We start from the raw sequence: 20198 nt of genomic DNA, 5'->3' as shown, positions 1-20198 counted from the left end.
AGGGGGCTATATAAATGCAAATTGTATTGGAGAGCTATTAGTCCTGGAAAAGGTTTGTATGTAAATGCCCTATAGGACCACAGCGGAGCACTCGGCCAGTTCAGATTAGCGGAGTTTGTGGCAAATGTGCTGCAAAAGACAAAATAGGAAAATAGACGGAAAAATGCAATTGCCTTGTGGTAAATCATGGTGAACAAGGTGAGTAGTGGAGTAATTGAATGGCCAAGGTGTTTCTGTATGCTTTACCGTGTATGCAGGCGAGATGTATCGAGGTCTGCACGTGCAAGTGTTCACATTTTACGGTCATTTTGGTCACGATACAGATTCGTTTCTGTATCTGTATCAAAATGTTAAAGCTGTTAAATGTTCACAGCCTTAATTCTTACTGACAATAAGTGAGAAATACACGGTGTGGTTGGCAATACAGCATACTTTATTAGCTGAAGAATCAACAAATCAAATATGGCACATGATGCCACATCATTTAGATAAAGTAGAAGATTTAATAATTGGCTTTGAGAGGCAACACAAGCGCAAGGTCGCCCTCTAGCTTTCAGTAAAGAGACTCACAGGCGTTCACCACCTATCAGCCATGAGTTCATCATAAAATACTCTATTCAGTCAATGCCTACAAACCCTTGTATCAAAAGTACCACATTACAAAAACATTATGTGCAAAACCAGCTAACAGATACAGTATAAACATTTTAAGATACGCATTGGCGAGAGTAGATTCATTGAATTGACAGTTCCTTTGTATAAAAGCGAAGAAAATGTCAATAAAGTGGTAAAAATACAACACCTTCTGCCGCCTTCTTGTCACCCTGTAGCTGAAAAGTGTCACTGCAGTTCTTCAAAAGGTCTTCCTCCTCCCGGAATTACTTCTTCCGGAACGCTATATTTCTGCAAACCCAGGTCATGCCGTCCTGGAAAGAAGAGGAAAAAAGGAAAGGGGGACTTGAGGTAAGCCACACTTAAACAGCATGTTTATAAGCCCATCAAGACGAACAAATTCTTCTATTAGAGTTAAATAGATTGTTTACTGTATCGCCTGGCAGTAGCATTAATGTTGTCTTACTGTGATGAAAATATCATAACAGGCTGAACCAATTGCATACCTATTGAAGACGCAACAACAAAGCCTCTTTGGTATTACAAAAGATGATGACATGCTTAACTTCACACCCCTAATCCGGGTAATCTTGTTAACAGGGTATATAGCGTGAGCAGCAGGGAGAGTAATAATTAGGTTTAAATTCTGCTATATATTAACTTACCATTTGCTGCTGCTTATAAAAACGTATCAAACTCACACACTGCATTTATTTTACCGCTGTTAGAAAAAGTCATTCTGCAGCCCCCTCCCCCTCCGTCTCAACTTTATGCATGTAACCATGCGTACTGTATTTACCTGCACTCCCTCGGCTGTGACGGCTGAGCAGGCCTGGACCTGCCACATGCGGTCCCGGATAGTGTGCAGATTGAGACTCTCTGCCAGCTCGGACGCCGGGGTGGCTGTCATCAGGTCCTGCTTGTTAGCAAAGATTAACAGCGGCACACCGGCGAGCATTTCCTCCTCCAGCAGCTCAGCCAGCTCCTGGAAGAAGTCGGTGAAGTATGACATCATGAGTATAACACGGCTACAGTAGGGAATGTATAATGTAATGGACATCATCTTACTACCATCAACACAAAATAGCACTTATATCTTGCTATTGCCTCATTTAAATACATTTAAACTGCATCTCACCATACTCGTCTCTTCAAACCTTTTCTTGTCTGAGCTGTCAATCACATAGATCTGAAAATAACAGTAAGAGATATTATCAAAGTGCATAATGAAGTAGTATCATACGTGACTGAGTGCTGTTGTACTGAATATAAGCACAGCTGAGATTATCAGGCCTCCTGCATACGACCAAATCAGAGCCGTGCTGATATACAGTACAACGGCACAACCTAGAGTGTGATATTGCTTTTATACAACTTCTGTAGCAGCAATATGAGTTAACAGTCACTTTGTTTGTCATTCATTTTGCTTCACCAACACGGCTAGTTGCCGAAGGTATCAGCTTGATCAATTATATAACATGAATTAATGGTATGAAGTTAAAAGTCACCGTGATGTTGTACACTACATCAGCGCTCTAGGAATCGCTTTTGTCCAATGAAATTACTTCTAATTTCAACTAACTGTTGTATTAAATATTGTCAAGTACATGATGGATAACCTACCAGTACATCTGTGTTCTCAAAATAATTCCTCCAGTAAGGACGGATCTTGCGCTGACCTCCAATGTCCCAAACATTCAGCTTGAAGCCAGACGACTGAACGCTCTTTATATTGAAGCCCTGTGGAAAGACAACATAGATGCTTATACTAGCAGCAGGTGATTTAAAGCAACATATAGCAATGTGTTTGACTGGAAAATGAAGATGTATATGTGAGAATTGGCATATTCATACTTGTGTGGGGGTGATGTGGCTGATATCTTCGGCTGCCAGCTGTTTTAGCAGAGTGGTCTTGCCAGCATTGTCCAAGCCGAGAAACAGTAAGCGCACTTCTTGCTCTGGAGACTGCTTCATCCTCCGCAGAATGGACAACAGGCCCTGCAGGTGGATCAGGGAGCTTCAATAGGACAAGCATTTTCTCCTTTTATTGTTACAGAAACGTGGCCTTAGCTGTGTTAGGTAATGCCTCAATCATCATGAGTTCAGTTTGGTGTCAGGGGTTGGCAGACGATCATAAAACAGCTTGTACGGGAGGTTTAACCCTAACCCCACAGCAAGAGCCATCTAGAACATGAGGATTTAGCTGTTAGCGGCTTGTCGTGACCTACCCGTGTTAGCAGGCCAAAAGCTCCGATTGGCATGTGCAGTTAGTGGCTTGTGTCCAAAAAGTGGAAGGAAAGCTTTTGCTCACGCTAGTTCCGCTACAATGTGTTGTGTTAGGATTAAAATTGCTGTCACTAACTGCACTCTGTCACCTGTAACACGTGTACTGTGTCAAATGTAGAAACAGCAGACTTTCTTTCTTTTTGTCACAGAAACAAAACGACACACGGTAATAATTTCAGGACGTAACCATGTATATCTTTAAAACAAACCAACAACTTCTTTGCCTTTTCCTTGATTTTGTGAATTCCTGTGATTTGTTCGCCTTGTCTTTTAAATATTGTCATCTCTGCCTGCTTATATTTCTCCTTTCTTGGCTCAATTCAATAAAATGATCACAACAATAGCTTGAAAAACTTTGCTCAATTAAAACTACCCTACTGCAACTTTCCAAAGCTGACATTTGAGCATCGATGAACAGCTATTTTCATTGACAACCAATATTATCATTATCAGCTTCGATATTAAGGTATTATAGACCTTTTGTCACTGATGACTTTCTAAAAGCTAATGCTGTGTTTAAGCTATTTTAACTAGGCGCCTAATTAAATGGTAGTAACTTGTGTAACTTTAGCAGGCTGTAGCTAACAGTTGCCATTAACTAACGTCTAATGAAACAACTTTAATTAAATACAAAACATGACTAAATATCTTGTAATTCTAAAATAGTGAATGGATGTTAATCGGGAGAACTCACCATGTTTGCCTCAGGTGTTGTGGTGTTTTGCCCTGCTTAGGCTGAGTGGATTAAAATCTTTATAACCATGCCTCTCGGTGGGGGGGGAGAAACAGCTGTCAAGTTCCGTTTCCGTGGAAACCGTGACGTCAGCGTAAACAACGTGACAGCTAGGCGTTTCTGCTCCGACAAGACATCGTACAAAAAATGACGATCAAAAATTACAAAACATCAACAAGGATTTCTTTATGAATTCAGAATAAAATACATGTTTTTAAACTGCTGTATAGATGTTTATTTTGATGTTTACATTTTACTAGTACATTTTAGTAAGTAGCCTACTTTAACCGCAGATATTTCTTATTCTAATTCATTTATTTTAAATGTTATTTATTTTTTCTTATTTGTATTTATTTTCTCTTTATTTAAAAGTATGCCAAGAGTTCAGTTGCCACATTATGATAAAATCATAACACGTGTTTTAATCACAGAAGTCTAATGATATCTTACGTCGCTCCATTCATTCTAATCCTTTATTCGATAGAGTAATGATGAGACTTGCTACTCTAAGCGAGGCCTTTTATCTTGCGTATAAACAATGTTTGAAACAATTATTAATATTAGAATTAATGCATTATCATCCATCTACAAGTAACAGCACAAATAACAAGGAAGAAGAAAATAGAACTCCACTAACTCCACTATGAAATCATGTTTTCACACACGCATACACAGCGCCCTCCAGAGCCCTACACCGGACTCCGTTTCATATTACTAACGCTGTTTCTGAGTCAGGGAACAACAAAAACATGTCCGAGTGCGACAGGCTGAACCATTAACTGGCAATAGCCACCTGAAGTCACCTCAAAAAGTCGTCGATTCGACCGACTGCTATATGATTCCCGTCGTGTCAACGGCCGACAACCCAGAAAGATGCCGCAGAAAGCACTGGGATCCATTGTAGGTCTTCTTTGTACCGGGACCTGTCTGGTGCAGGTAAGCCGCTGCTAGGGCTCCCGGGGTCGGTTAAAGCTTCAGCCGAGGCCGCGGCTCCTGGGTTGGCTGAAGGCCTTCTGCCGATCCTTTTTGTTTCCCCGACAAAGGAAACTGGGCACGGTTCGTTACTGAACACCGTAGATGACGTCAGTTAGTCAAAGTTTTTATTTCATTTTCGACAGTTCACTCGCTAAAAAATGTCGATTTAACGCTAAAAGCATCACGAATGTGTTTTATAACCTCAATTTCACAGTTTGAATCAAGGGTATCAGATTAACGTTAGCCGTTGCTAACTGGTACCCGGCAAACTGACGTGTTTATTCATAGTTGATGATATTAGCCAGCTAGCTTGATAGGGCTGTCACCCCCAGCTCGCTTCCGTTATTGAATCGCTAATTTTGTTGACCTGTGTCAAAATAATTTGATAACAATACGAACCATCAAAATGGCATTAGAACAATTTAGCATTTTATTGCGTAACTGAACTTATTCATAGTTCATCTGTGTAACATTAGCGCCCTTCTTTTACTACTTTCTGTTACTCTTCAAATCCCCACGTAGTTGAATTCATTTCTGTGTGTACTGTAATAATTGTACTTTACTGAAGGAATATTTTGCAGAGGCTGCTGGCCTCGGTTACATTTTTAAATCTCGTAATTCTGCCTCAAATGTAGGTGTCACTAAAACATTAAAATTAGGTCAGAAGTGTGCAAACACAATAAGTGACACTGAGGTGATAAATGGCAAAGGCTAAAGACATCCTGGAAATAGGTCAATCTATCAAGAGCTTGCTATACAACTTGTGTGATTGAGTGTTGACTCAGACATTCACTCTGTGTGCCTCTTGTGTGTGTTTAAGGGGAAGGAGTTCTGTTTTGGGGTAAACAATGAGCAGTACCGCTGTGAGATGGGCTACTGCTGTGGAGAGAGAGAATGCTGCACCTACTATTATGAACTCTGGTGTAAGTTACAGTTATTATTATTATTTTTTACATTTCTCAGTTCTTTATTCACATAAATAACAATGGCATATACATTTTTTTTAAATTCAGTTCATATTGTTGATTTTACTCCCTATTTTGGATTAATACCTCTACCAGAAATTGTGTTTATTTGTGTAATGTCTTGTTTTTTTCTTCCTCAAACTGGTTTCACTGTTCAAAAACTACATGCATGGGATAACTGCTTTAGCCTGCCATTCAAGATAGATTAAATTATATTTTAAACCCAAATTCCCCTGAACCTACCATCATACCGTTTTTATATTCAGATGGGGAAGCCTTGCAACAGTTACCCGTTGATGATGATGATGTCTGTTCTCCCTTCATAGGGTTCTGGTTGGTATGGACCTTGATCATCATGCTTAGCTGCTGCTGTGCCTACCGACACCGGAGGGTTAAAATGCGTCTACAACAGGAGCAACGTCAACGCGAGATTAGCCTCATGGCCTACCAGGGGGCCTCCAGCTCCTTCATTTCCCCCCCACCGCTCAATCTAAGTGAGTATCTTTGTATTTAATACGGGAATGTTAGAGTTTTTATGTCTAATTTTGAGGCTGATAATACTTTACTTTACTTACTATTTTCATTTTAATAACTATGTGATTCTGTATTCTGTGCAGCTTCATGTGTTTGCTGTTCTTCAAAACATTTGACAGTTGTTTAGTGCCCATTCTATTAGATGGAGATTTGCATGGTTGAATAGATATGAAGCACACCAAACAAGGCTGTGGCGTTTAAAGCATGAAAGCCAGATAATCTTTATAGGAAGGATCTGAGGAACTTCCTCCAGCCCCTCATATGATATCCTCCATTGTCACGGACCGGCTGTGAAATTCAGTTTCGGCTAGTTCTGCCATAAGATTTCACCTGATTCAGTGCAGAGCTTTCTGGGCGATACAAAAACCTTATGTCCCTAAGTATGGTACCCTGAGGAGGCTGTGTTCCCTCTTCCTGAATGAAACATCCACCTCTTTGCAGTCATAACCTCAGCGCTGAAAATGCTGATCCTCATCCTGATCTTGTCATACTCGGCTGCAAATTGCCTCTGAGTGAATTGGATCTGGCGTTGCCAAAAGGACAGCAGACAGCAGAGATGCCACCCTAATGGCAGTGGTCACTCTGAAACTTGGCTGAAACTTGATATCGTGTCCACTAATATCACAAACAGGAGTGGGACAAGGTGCATGCTCGTCAGAGTCTGAGGCTCACATTGAACATGCTTCACTTAATGTTAACAATGTGAACACAAGCCGAATTATGAGCGCACACAGACAGTGACTCACACAGTGACACTCGTAATAGGTACTCTCTCAGCTTTCATCACAGGAAATCATGGGGGATTTAGTAATAGGCAACGGTTGTGGTGTGATTGAGCTGTCTAAGGCATGCATGCCTTCAAACATTACAACTGTAACTTGATTTTTACAACATGTTAAACTAATGTTAATAAATGTCAAATAGTTTCTGCCCTGAATTGATCTACAACTGCCTTTATGAGGATGATAGTTTAAAAGTTTTTGTATTTGCTGATTTTTAGGGTTCTGGAACGACTGCAAGCTTCCTGACTATGAAGAAGTGGTGGGTCACCCCCCAACGCCACCTCCCCCTTACTCTGAAAACCCTCCTGAGACAGCTCCAGCACTCCCTGCGCAACTGAACCAACCCGACCCTGCCACGGTGCCACCACCGCCGGCTGAACCCGACCAGAGGGTGGAGGGTCAGGCCTTGGGCTTATCATCAGACCAGGAATTGCCGTCGATGCCGATCCAAGCGGAGAGTCCTGCGGAGGAGAACGTGGAGGCTCCGTTGATGGCCGAGGGCGATGAGGAGGAAGAGGAGGACGAGGAGCTTGTGACTCGGCGCCGCCATGTGACCGGCGACTCAGGGATCGAGGTGTGTGTCTGCCAGCTGGACGTCGACGAGGGCTCAGGGCTTGAGGAGGAATGCGACGAGGAGCATCGTATGTGCAAGGTCAGCGGTCGGGACTGCTGCCCCGGGCGGCACGAGCAGGCCTTCAGGCAGAAGGAGCGCACCTCAGAGCTGCCCAGCCAGACCGCCAGCACCAGCACTGGGGACCACATGGTGTGATCCACAGCTCGACTAACCAGCCAACCAGTCCGGCTTCCTGCCTCAAACAGGGCGAGACCAGATAGCTGTTACCATCATCATCAGCACAGGGACTGTCTGTGTTTTAATTCTTTGAACTAACACATAGGCACAACGTTACGATGATGTTGATAACTAATCCTTATTGGCGCCTGATTAGGAAGATGAATAACACATTGTGTGGACAACTTTTTCTTTTTTGCTTTGCTTTTCCTTAGCGAGGAAACCAGCAAACACGTTAGTCTGTTAAGTGAGCGAGAGAGCGTCATAAAAAGGCAGCAATTGATTGTGAATGAACCAGAAATGACTGTTTCCCTTTGCTCCTACGCTCTCTCCGAGCACTGCCTTCATGTTTCCATTTCTGTCTCGCCGTTCCCCCCCGGTCAGAACATTTCCCGCCATGCATCTATCTGACATTTTACCTCCGCTGGGATGGTCAGCCAGGAGCATACCAACACGGTCAACAACATTTCTCCCTTCGACGACTAAGCAGAGGAGTCAATAACAAATCCTCTCGAAAACTTTACGACGTTACGGATGAATCAAACAAGAGCACACATTAAGTTTTCCCCAAAGCTGCGTGTGCCTGAGAGTTTATGTGTGTGTGGTTTGTGTGTGCTGTGAAATCTAGGACACAGCTGCACGGTGATGTCAGCTGTGAGGTCATGGCAACCAGTGTCTGCTGGTGTGAAGTGTGGGGGGGGGGGACTCAACCGCAAATAGCAGACAAGAATGACAGGAAGGAGTTTTGTCTCTGGGTTTTTAATGTCATACAACCCCATTTGATATCCATACTGTTGTGTCCACAGCTCTGTGGCCACCATAAGGGGTGACCAGCTTTTAATGATTAATTGATTGTGTGCACATGATCTCTCCACTTCGGTTACTGACTGCGATAAATTCATAGTAATAGCCAAAAGGGCTATGCCACCACTTTTTCTACTCGACAAGATAACCCTGTGGTGGCTCTGCGTTAGCTTCTTTTAATCACCGAGTGAGCACTGGCAGCATTTAGCTCATTTTACACACAAGTATATCGTTTGGATGTTCATAAACGAAAAGGATGTACCTGCTTTTGTTCATCTCATAACCAGCTGTGCTTCAGGTGTCATTATTAATTGTAACAAAGCCCCTGACGGGGGGCTGCTAGAGTATGCGTGTGCTAGTGGATGGATGTTACAGTGCAGTGGTTGAGGGTTGAGTCTTGTGAATCTTTAAAGTGCTGTAGCATCTGGTTGGAGGTGGATTAGAAGCACTGCTATTTTGCATGAGGCATGACTTTCTGTGATTATATTTGAGTTCATTAGCATTTTCTAGCTACTTTGTTTGCTCACTTTTTCATAACGATATTAGGCAGCGGTGGTTACACTTTTTTTGCACCCAGATGAACTGATGTTCAAGCTTAGCTTCCTTTTGTTGTTATGGCTGCCGTGCCGTTAGCAAGTTAGCCGTGTGCTGTCTCGTCTCTCTGCGGACCCTGTAGCTCTTGGCAGCCTGAGGGATTTGCAATGGTATTTTCCATTGGCAGCGGAGGGCGGGCGCATTAGCAAGTCGAGGTGGATGCAGGATCTGCTCTGCAGTCCCGTCACTATTGGCACAGCTGCAGAATCTGTTGTGATTAACCGCATGCTTCTCTGCACGTCACGCCGCTTGCCTCATATATATGAACATGTATGTATTGAAAGCAGGCGAACTGGGTGTTGTCAGGCAGGAAAACCACAGCGAAACAAAACTGTTGCAAGATTAAAGTCTGTGCAAGACCAGAGGAAACGTACATATCTTTAAATGTTTCATGAAGACATGCGCTGATGTGTGTCAACGGGCACAGTGTAAAGACTCATTCTGCTCCACAAAGTAACTGCTCCCAACATGTCAAATATAGCTGTCAAGTATATGTTTCCAGTTGTCAAAATGCTAACATTTCATGCTACGTGGATATATTTATTCACGCATTTTTAAAAAAGAATTGGTATGCGACTTATTTCTCAGCTCTCACAAGGTCACATTTAGGGAATTCTTGGCCTCCTAACAAGACACGGTGCTGGTTTATGCACTGAAAGTTTCCTCTTTCCTCCAACTGGCAGCAGCCCAGAGCTCTGCGCTGGCTGCGGTTTGTGTTTCTGTGATCTATCGTTTGAGCTGTTTAAACTGAAGCACAGGAAAACCACACAAGAGACAGATAGTGTGCGCCTAATATACCATTAAAGGGTGAAACTAAACGAATGCACAGCTACTTCTTTTCCATCAGACACGCTGTAGTGAACGCTTTGCAGCCCTTGTGATACAAAGTGAGCAGGTGCTTAAATAAGAAGGCAAACTAACATGACAATGACCTTTGCAGAGGAGCTGTTACACTGTGAGCATGACTGCACACCCAGTCGTATGAAAGGTATACTTTGACCAACACACCTCAAGCTGCCTTGCTTCACCTCTATAGAGAAAATTACTTCATTATTGGGCTGCGGAGACAGTTGTGCTACTGCCTTATTAGACTAGATAAAGTAGTTGATTTTTTTCAGTTTCGCTTCAGAGCAGAGGAGCTGCTTTGTATCGCTGGAAAACGGCGTCTGAGCTTGTTCCGCTCGCTTCGTGAAAAAGAGGATGTGGTTGGTTTAAAAGCCACAACATTTGAACGTTCTGTATAGTTTTACCAGCATTGGTTTTTGTATCTGTGTGGGTGGTTTAGTTGACTTTCAAATACTGTGTGTGTAGATAGTTGTGGCACTGATGGAATTAGACGAGAGCAGAGTTTGTGCTCGTTTCTGTTGTTGTTTCTGGTCGCAGTTGGTGACTCGAAAAGCATGAGGAGAATTGTTTTATTTTGGAGGATAACTCCAACAAGAGATTACATCATAACCTTTTTGTTAAGGTGCATTTTTTTTTGCTTCTTTGTATACATATGTAGTTACAATAATAGGGGGAGGGGGAGGGTGGGGGAGGAATGAGGAAGGAATAGGGATTCTTTTGTGCATGAGTGAACTGAGTGAGGTCCATAGTTTTCCCATTGCCAAACAAGTACTATGCCTCGCCGGTTTTCACATGTTTACTAAGATTAAGGGCTATATCAGTCATCAGCTGTGGACAAACATCCATCCATCCATTTTAAACGGTTGATTCGTCTGCTCTGTGCTCGTTTGTTTGAAGCCACAGTTGCCGAGATCCACCATCTGAACACGGTCGCTGCGTGGAGTCCTTTTTAACATTGTGGTGGAGCTCATATTTAACAATAGCTGATTGTACATGATCATGTATGTGTGTGTATTAGGCTTTAACTTTTGCCTTTTTGTTTTGTCAACCTCGACCGAGGTGCGTGATGCGACTACCCCTCCAGGCATTGAGTACTTTTTCTCTCTCTTATGTAACCAGCTACACTTTGCTCTGTTCATGAACCATGACGCCGTGCTAACAGCTACTGTAGCTAACAGTGTAGCTGTTTTTTCTTTGCATGTGGACCCTTTAAAAAGCAGGAACAACCATGCAGAAGTGTCGACATAATAATCAACCAAAGTCGCTGCCGTCTCCATGCTACGTGTGTTTTTGTTGTCATGACGATGTTCTGTTTGGTTTCCCACTCTCAGGGTTATCTTTAACAAGAGTTTTAACACATCTTCACTCTCATAAAGCCAAAGCAGTCGTTTCATGATCATTTTTTCTTTAGCCCCATTGTTTCCTCTTATTTCTGCATCACGCATCTCTGTCGTGTGTGTTACTTTTCTCAACGAGGCTATGCAAAAACATAAACCTACTGTTATATGCTGCGACCCCTTTTCCTCACCTTCTCCATCATCCGTCTGTGGACACCAGTAAAAGCAATATAACTCTCAGTATGTGTGGCACTGACTGTAATCTGCTTTTTTTTTTGGGTCTGTGTACATGTATTTGTTTAAGAAAATGTTGAAAAAATACCTGTCATGCTATAATAATGATGTTGTGTATGTATGCTTCAGTGTCAGCCGAGGGGCTTGTTTAAAAAGCCATTCTAGTTTATATATATATAACAACCCCCCCTTGTTTGTGTTCTCCTGCCTGCCTCCTCAACCACTTACACTTTGTACTCCGACTTATGGGTAAACCACATTATTAAGTTGTGTAAGCTGAAAGGAAAGAGTTAAAAATGTTTTTTTTTGTTGTTAGATTCCTTCGTCTGTTTGCTACTTTTCCATCCCTCATTTTTGTTGCACTAGTTTTTCTCCGTTTAAGCAACAGATTTCTTCATTTTTCCACCCTGATGAATTTTCACTGACTGAACATGTAACTGTTGCCTTTTAATCCTCAGTTATAACACCATCAGTTTCAAAAGTTTTATATACTATACATATGAATAACCTCAACATGGAACACAGTCAGCTTACGTTAGACCAGGACACATTACAGGAACTGTTTGTGGACCCTTTAAAGAAACGATATCTCCATGATCAGTGTGATTGTTTCTTTTAAACAACTTGTAAACTGTACTTTTTCGCCACCATTGATGAAACCCAACACATGGAGGTGCCACTTTTGAGCAAATGTGGATTTTTTTTTTTTGCCAAAATCCTAGTTCAAGAAGGAAGCAGGCATCTACAAACACAGACCAGACTCTTCCTATATTGTTTTCCTAATAACTTTAAATAAGCCAAAATGAGTAAAGTGCAAAAGGAGAAAAAAATGAAAGCACTGAATGATGGAAAAACTGCTTTTGTTTTAGTAAGAAGTCTGCTGTGTACTTGTTGGGTCATCATTTGTATTTTATTTTTTTAATAAAACAAACATTGGCACTCAGCTGAGCGTTTCTTGCCATTTCTTGACCTTAAATACTTTGATTTTTACAACATCCTGGTAAGTCCCTCATAAATACTTTTAAAGCCTGGGAAAAATGCTTCCCTGAGTGATAAAGAAAATGATACAACAGTTAGTTCTGACTAAGTAATCTGATTGGAAAAGAGGCATTCCCTGAGTGCTGTTATACAGTATAACATCACTAGAAGTAGTCCCCTGCTGCAGGTGTGAATACTATTAATGTCACAGTCAAAACTCTTTGGCTAGACTCTTATTTTACTGACTACACGATATAAGTAAACTTCCAGATAAATGAACATAACACAAAGCAGCTGGTCTGCGTTAACGTGTAGACATGAATTAGGTACCAAGTGTGTCGGAAAAAACTTCAGGTGGCTTCACAGTCAAGTTATGGAAATAATTAAATAGAAAAATAATCTGTTGCTTTTTACAGTTTACTAAAATATTCCGTTTTGATAACTGTTGTATACAAGCAATATCACACTCCTGGTTGTGCTGTTGTACCGAATATCAGCACGGCTGTGATTATATTCCTATAACCAAATCACAGCCATGCGTATATTCGGTACAACAGCACAACCAAGAGTGTGCTATTGCTTGTATACAACAGTTACAGTAACTGGTAAGTTCCTCATAAATATTTTTAAAGCCTGGGAAAAATGCTTCCTGAGTGATAAAGAAAATGATACAACAGTTAGTTCTGACCAAGTAATCTTGATTGGACAAGAGGCATTCTCTGAGTGCTGTTATACAGTATAACGTCATTGGATACTATATGTATCCGACCGTTGCAGGTGTTCTGAATACTGTCAACGTCACAACAAAAACTCTTTGTTTGGATTACTCAATCACACATTCCACCAAAGTAATTGTCAACGGACTCTTATTTTACTGGTTACACGATACAAGGAAACTTCCAGATAAATGAACAAAGAAAGTAGCTTGTCTGCGGTAACCTGTAGACATGAATGAGGTATAGTACCAAGTGTGTAGGAAAAGGTTTAGGTTGCAGAAATACAAAAACAGTTGCTTTATACTGTTTACTAAAATATTCCGTTTTGATAACTGTTGTATAAAAGCAATGTCACACTCTTGGTTGTGCTGTTGTACTAAATATCAGCACGGCTGTGATTATATTCCTATAACCAAATCACAGCCATGCGGATATTCGGTATAACAGCACTCCCTCTCATGTAATATTGATAAATGAACACTGAGAGGGAAAGTAGTGCTCCACCCAGGCATTAATATTGATCTGACGGATCGTTACACGGCTGTCTTTAGGCATCTATGCCTAAATTACTGACAGTATGTTATATCATCCAGGAATAAGGATAATACACAAACTAAAGGCTGAAAGTTTGTTGGACCATAATGTTCTTAAGTTAATTCTTCAACTTTCTATATTTGCTCATGATAAAAACATTAGGATTTAACTTGAACAAATATGCTAATTTGTATCTGTGTGTTGCTGCCATAGGTCACACCCAGACATAAACAATATGAGTGTCGGTCTTGTTTTGTCTTTAATGAGGCAGTAAAGGTTCAGGACAGAGAAACAACATAAACAAAGGCTACAAAACGTCATTTGTAGGTCATGAATGGATACATGAGGCACAGTCTTCATAGAAAACAACACACACAAGGCGTCAAACAAACCGCAGAATATAAATAAGGTAGGGCGGTTGTCAAAGTGGCTACAGGAAATGAGGAAGTCCTCACACATTGCGTGATTGAAAACAAAGCAGCACATAAATATACTGTATGTGACAATGACACGAGACCGTGAACCAGTTCCTGGAAATGTAGAAAAACTAGAGTCAACACTGCCGTCCTGAGGCCAAACCAGCATGTTTGTTCGGTTCATTGCAAAAACATGTACTCCATGACAAAGGGTGGTGTTTTTTTCTTAACATATAACAGGAAAGAAAAACACAAACAAAAGGTTGTTTTAGTGTTCAATACGCAAAGAAAAACTGTCAGGAAAAGCATACAGGGAAATAGTTACATTAATGAGTAGTCATTAAAACTACTTATTCTCAGCCCTCCTTCAGTGCAAAGCAGGCATATAAATGAATCTATTTAAATAGAAGAATTTGCTTCTAACTGACTAATAATCTTCTCTTAAATATGCACATAAAATCTGGGGAAGGGATACTGTAAAATAAAGATGCCATTTAAACATATTTTCCCTGAAACATCCAGATCTTTGCCACATGCACTAATGAGACAAAAATAAACAATGTCTATCATGCATACTACAGCTGCAGGATGAGAATATACAGCATACTATAAAGTACCTACACAGACTCAAAGCGTTTTTTTTTTCTAATGCAAAGAAGAGTAGAGATGCATCTTCAGTTAGCCGTAAGCTACCGTAAAGATCACAATCGTGTTTGTTGTAGGGCTATTTGGTTAGCGGTTCAAGTCATACTGCAGGTGGATCACTAGTAGGAACACATTTGATACTTATATATTATTTAAATCAATTTCTCAACGCCATAAAACCAGCATCAGTCAGCTGAAAATCTTCACCACACGATCACAATGAATAAAAACGTAGCTGCTCATCAGAAGTCACGCGACGCACTGTAACTACACGTCTGCTGAGTAACACGATCACAGGTGGAGATGGTAAGGCCCAGTTGGTGTGCGTCAGGCAGGGGCTGAGGTGTACAATAAAGTCCTCCTACTGTTTACAACTACCAATGGCAACGTTAGAAAATGGCTTTTTTTAGAAGGTGACACATTGGCTCCATCTCCCGTCAATATAGTGTCCTCGGGTTAAAAAAAACCTTATTGTTCAACAGCAGCGTCCATCTTTTTGTCTCAGTGCAGCTGGGTCCACGGACCACAGTGGGTATCACAATCATCGTCCACGTGTTTTCTCTCTCAGTAGAAGCGTTTGCGTCGGCTCTCGTTCCAGTGGCTGTACACCACCAGGCCGATGACGATGAGGAAGATGCAGCCCAGCATGGAGAAGAGAACGGTGAAGAAAATAGCTATACCGCTCATCCCCTCATCAATCTGACCCACTGGAAGAGAGGAAGACAGTCAGAGAGAAACGGACAGTAAGACATTCCTATAATTCCACCACAACGTGTTTGTGTTTGTGTCTTACATTTGAGGAGTTCAAAGTTGTCTACACTGGGTATGGTTATCTCCTCCTCCTGCTCTTCCTCTTCCTTTTTACTCCGCAACACCGTCAGTTGGTAGAGTTTCAGGGAAATAATATCATGGTTGTCTATGGATTGAGAATCGGACAATTTGAATACAGTTACATGAACACACGACAGAAGTGAACATAAAAACTATATCAGTACTCCACTTTCTTAAACTGAAGCGGTATTTTAAGTGAAATGCAAAATATTTTGTATGAATGAATGAACTGATGATTCAAAGGAGCAGTGTTTAGGATTCAGTGGCATCTAGTGGTGAGGTTGCAGATTGTAATAAGCTGAAAAACGCTCGGTTCAGACTTCCCTTCCAAAGCATGCAGGAGAGCCTATGTTGGACGCAAAAAATGCAAAAAATGCAAAACTGCTGTAGAAAAAAGGAGGTGCAACATGGCCGTCCTGGTGGGAGAGGACCTGTTCTCTCAGGAGATATAAAGGGCATATTCTAACATGACCAAAAACACAACAGTTCTCATTTCAAAGTGATTATATACAAATAAAAGACATATAAATGAAGATTATATTCCATTAAAAAATAAGGGAAGTTCCTAAAATCAATCTGAGCTAATAACAGTTTCAGCTCAGCTCACAGAGAAGTCAGAACAGACGCTGATTTTAACCTAAAACTGCTTTTGTTCCTTTTTTTTTTTTTATTATCTAAAGATAATTAGACAAATTAGCATGTGTTAAAGACCAGCTCCAGTCATGTTTTAAGACATATAAAATGCTCTGCTTTAAATAATAAATTGTGTCTGATATGTTTTTTCTGCAAAATACTACGCAAATTTCTAACTGCCCCCACCGTCGCGAAAACAAAACATGTGTCTCCCATCGTTTAGTGGCAACTTGTTGAAACTTAGCTAGCTTGAAATGTAGTAACTAGTAGCAGTAATGTTAACGTTAGTTGTCAGTAGTGACTTGATGACGGTTACAGCTGGCTTGCGCATCGCCAAAGTGGTTGCCATAGGTTACATATAATGATATGCATAGCGTCACCCCGTCCATTAACGGGATTGGCTCTTTAGGTTTGTGACGTCACAAAACCTGCCAATCTGAAAACGTGTTGTTCAGCCTGTCCTTGGTACACTGCAGTTTAAAAGCAGACAGGCCCAGCCATGGAGATGACTGCTGATGTTGTCCCTGATATGTCTTGTAGCACATGAAAAACACCACATGGATGTTTATAAGGTTAAACACTGGATTTTCACAGGAGGGGGTCTTTAATAAAATACATTTAAAATTTTAATTGCCAGATTTCTTCAGGGCGCTGTCATGACCATGATGCACTTCACACTGACAGCATTATCGTATTATATATTGTGATATTTTTTGATTCAAAAATGAAATATATAACATGAGTCACAAGTTCACTGTGAAAAACTGACAGTAACATCCGTTTACCTGAGAGGTCTCCTGTGATGGCTGTCGCTCCAAAATAAAAGCCCTGGGGCAGCCGCACCCCGGGGATGTCCAGGCAGTCCCTCCACTCATGTTGCCCGTCGATGTCGATCATCACCTGAGGGACAGAGATAAGGACAGTGTCTTTTAGAAGGCCACACGATGGAAATACCTCGGCATCTGACTTTTAGCTTTGTTCCCAGAAGCAGGTTTACTGAGTTCTAAAGAGCGATTAAAAACTAGAATCCTCTCAAATATTGGACACGGATCAAAGGAACAAACAGCTGTTCTGTTTTTACTGGAACAGATGCTGGACAAAAATGTATAAAGGTGCTGCTGCCCACACTCTTAAGCCCTTCTTTTTCTGATCTCAGTTTCACCACTAGGAATTCTTACATAACTCAAAGCTGCATTTTTACAACAAAGTCAGCTGGTTTTTCCAGAGCGACTGAGGCATGTTATAACTTGTGGTATTTATCTGTCTATAAAGCAGTTGTTTAAATAATCCGTCCATCTTTGATTTAATCTTTGCTCCTCTGGAAAGTCTTCTTTTCACTGTGCACCAGTCTTGTAAAATTCTGTACTCAAAAATTGCCTGCTTTATTTAGACTTCAACTGCTTCCTCATTATTTTGTTCTGTTCATGTCCTCAAAGACAGCTTGCATGCCTACACTTGATACATAAAGGTTAAACAAATATAAGCAATTCAAACTCAGTCTACCCACTGTATGCAAATAACAGGTTGGTCTGTGTGCTTATAGTGTTATTAATGTGGATGATTGAAGCTAGAGATAAGTGTGCGTCTCTCACCGTGAGCCTACGGCGGATGTACCGGATGAAGAGGAAGGTGTCATGTTTGAGGTTTCGCACCATGGCGTTGCAGCCGCCCAGCTCTGAGGGCCGACCGTCCCGCTCGTGGTCGTAGCTGATGCTGCCGTTGCCGACCATGGCCAGGACGAAGGGGAAGATCCTCTAGTGGTCACAGAGGGGAAATAGAGGGATGAGGAAGTGGACTTGATGTAAGGACCAGTGGAGGCTGTATAGTGAGGGAGGGTTGGGGTCACACGTTCAAAAAGCTGTTTACCTGTGTGCGAGGAGTATATCTTTTCTTCTGCGCCTGTCTCCAAATGGTTGCACAAAAGAACACAAAAACAGCCCTTTTACACAAATTTGCAAGAGCCTCCTTCCATGGCTTGTACTTTTCTTTAACCCAACTCAACTATCCCACAACATGTGACATCTAAACAGTGCTGCTGCAGCATACCTCGAGATGTTTCTCCTCATTGGGATACGTGTCCACAAATACACCCAAGCCGGTGAAGTTGTCCATATTTCCAAAAACAGGACCTGTAAAAATGTGAGAAGAGAGGGTGTTAATAATATTTAACAACTATTTTCTTACTAGATAAGAAGAAAGTTCAGGTAAATATGAGCATTTACCTTTCTGCGTACGCTCCTTAGTGTACCAAATGGCCAAGCCATCACCGTTCAGGTTCTTCTTTCCTTGCCCGTGAATCTTAAAGTGCACTTGCATCTCCCAGTCCTTCAGATGGCACGGCTAGAAACACACGCAAGTTAAATCAATCCACTAAACATAGTTTTAACATCAAATAAACAAATAAGAGAACAACGTAGATTTTAAAACTTAATATCTGGGGACCTGTTTTTGAAATACAGCTCTGGCATATCACAACATAGGAATTATACAGTTTACCAGTAGTAGTATTTCTATACTCACAATGCGGCTCCACACTGCCCCCTGCCTACTCTGCATGTCAGGTGTGAGGCGCACCTGGTCGGTGGTTACCATGGCATCCCCCATCAGCTCCCAGTGGGAGGAGCCTAAAGATCCCACACCTGAGTACACAAATAGCATCAACATTACAATGAGAACAGCTGACACAGCGTAATAGAGCCCACTGAAACTGACGACAAATTAGCTCTTTGTTACAAAATAAAACACCTGATTGACTTTCAAATAATGAGCCAAATAAAAAGCGTTGAAGTAAAGGGTCTCTAATACATCACTATGTAAGGTATACTATGTGGTATATTTCCACAAATATAATAGATTAAGGGCTTCTAAGGCTGAAAGCTACAACAGCAACATTCATACAAAGAATAAGACGAATAATAACGAAAAATAAAAGCCAAATCTTTTGACATTTTAAAAAGAAAGGGGTTCAAGCAAAGATGTAATTTGACCGCTTACAGAATTATTCTAGAAACATCTGTCTCTCGCCCTGTGAATCAGTGTATAACAGTTAAGATAGCGTTACCTTGGTATGGCTTGGAAAGGGAATATTCCCGCTTCAAAAACTCTTCCATTTCATGGTCATCGTCCGCACAACAACGACTTGCAATAAATATAAGAAAAGCGAAGGTCCAGCATGATTTAAAAGGCATTATTTTCCGTCTGAATGGTGTTTTAGGCTCCCTGAAATGATAGTTCCTGCTGACGGCAGCCATCGTAGGACAAAACTCATCCCACCGAATCCCCCACTTTCTTCCCATTGGTTCACTTTGTTGCATGGCTCGTCACTATTGGTCCGTTTGATTGTCAATCAGAATACACGCGTTCTATTAGATGCAGCCTACTGTTGGGTTGTTCTAAATAAGGTCCTCACTGAAAATGTATTAATCGATGAATGAAAAATGATTTATAAACATTAATTGGGTGGGAATGTATCCTTTGTCCCTTATTACACTCCATCTCTTATCTCTAGATGATCATCTGAAATGAGAACTGCAGCTGCAGTGAGTGTGTGTTGACACTGACAACATGTTTTTAGTACTGCTAAAGTTTTAAGTAAGTATCACTATTCAAGCTTTACAAACTTCACCAACAGATCTGTTATACTTTCCTTTTTAGAAAAAACTATTTTGATAAATAAATTATTCTACATCTACATAGTATCAGCATTACTGCATGCACATTTACATTACATTATACACGCTCAGACAAACAAAATGAATTACATAACATTTCATTACCAAATTAAAGCCTCTCCAGAGACTTTAATTTTAAAAGGAATAAATTGATAAGAAGCAAGCTGTTAGATGCAATAAAGTATTTAAAATCACAGTCATTTTTAAGATAAAGTCTGACAATAAATAGGTGTAAATAGGCCTCACTCTATTCATCACACACAAAAACTTTGCTTAGTGGGC

The 20198-nt window shown here is 41.1% G+C and overlaps 3 protein-coding genes across 3 annotated transcripts; 1 reads left to right on the top strand and 2 right to left on the bottom strand.

Annotated features, from left to right (window-relative positions):
* Positions 1–878: 878 nt before the first annotated feature.
* Positions 879–2873, bottom strand: LOC138602386 (ADP-ribosylation factor-like protein 3). The gene is made up of 6 exons (XM_069673861.1): positions 2841–2873; positions 2467–2610; positions 2236–2352; positions 1751–1801; positions 1403–1597; positions 879–926 (listed from the first exon to the last, which is right to left on the bottom strand). The coding sequence occupies exons 1-6, from the start codon at positions 2871–2873 to the stop codon at positions 879–881; spliced, it is 588 nt and encodes a 195-aa protein (XP_069529962.1).
* Positions 2874–4367: 1494 nt separating this feature from the next.
* On the top strand, positions 4368–9527 carry wbp1 (WW domain binding protein 1). Its single transcript, XM_069673767.1, has 4 exons — positions 4368–4567; positions 5427–5529; positions 5898–6065; positions 7106–9527. Exons 1-4 carry the CDS (start codon positions 4505–4507, stop codon positions 7654–7656), a joined length of 885 nt encoding a protein of 294 aa, XP_069529868.1. The 5' UTR covers positions 4368–4504; the 3' UTR covers positions 7657–9527.
* A 4440-nt stretch (positions 9528–13967) lies between these two features.
* lman2la (lectin, mannose-binding 2-like a) lies at positions 13968–19496 on the bottom strand. The gene is made up of 9 exons (XM_069673681.1): positions 19307–19496; positions 18766–18884; positions 18468–18585; positions 18292–18374; positions 18112–18144; positions 17838–17999; positions 17031–17145; positions 15575–15697; positions 13968–15488 (listed from the first exon to the last, which is right to left on the bottom strand). The coding sequence occupies exons 1-9, from the start codon at positions 19494–19496 to the stop codon at positions 15346–15348; spliced, it is 1086 nt and encodes a 361-aa protein (XP_069529782.1). The 3' UTR covers positions 13968–15345.
* Between the last annotated feature and the right edge of the window lie 702 nt (positions 19497–20198).

The sequence above is a fragment of the Semicossyphus pulcher genome, unplaced genomic scaffold (assembly GCF_022749685.1).
Source record: "Semicossyphus pulcher isolate SPU_LCO1_2020_fin unplaced genomic scaffold, fSemPul1.0.p SCAF_22, whole genome shotgun sequence".
NCBI lineage: Eukaryota > Metazoa > Chordata > Actinopteri > Labriformes > Labridae > Semicossyphus > Semicossyphus pulcher.
Note: the sequence above shows the minus strand (reverse complement) of the source record. Positions and strands in the feature narration are given on the sequence as shown.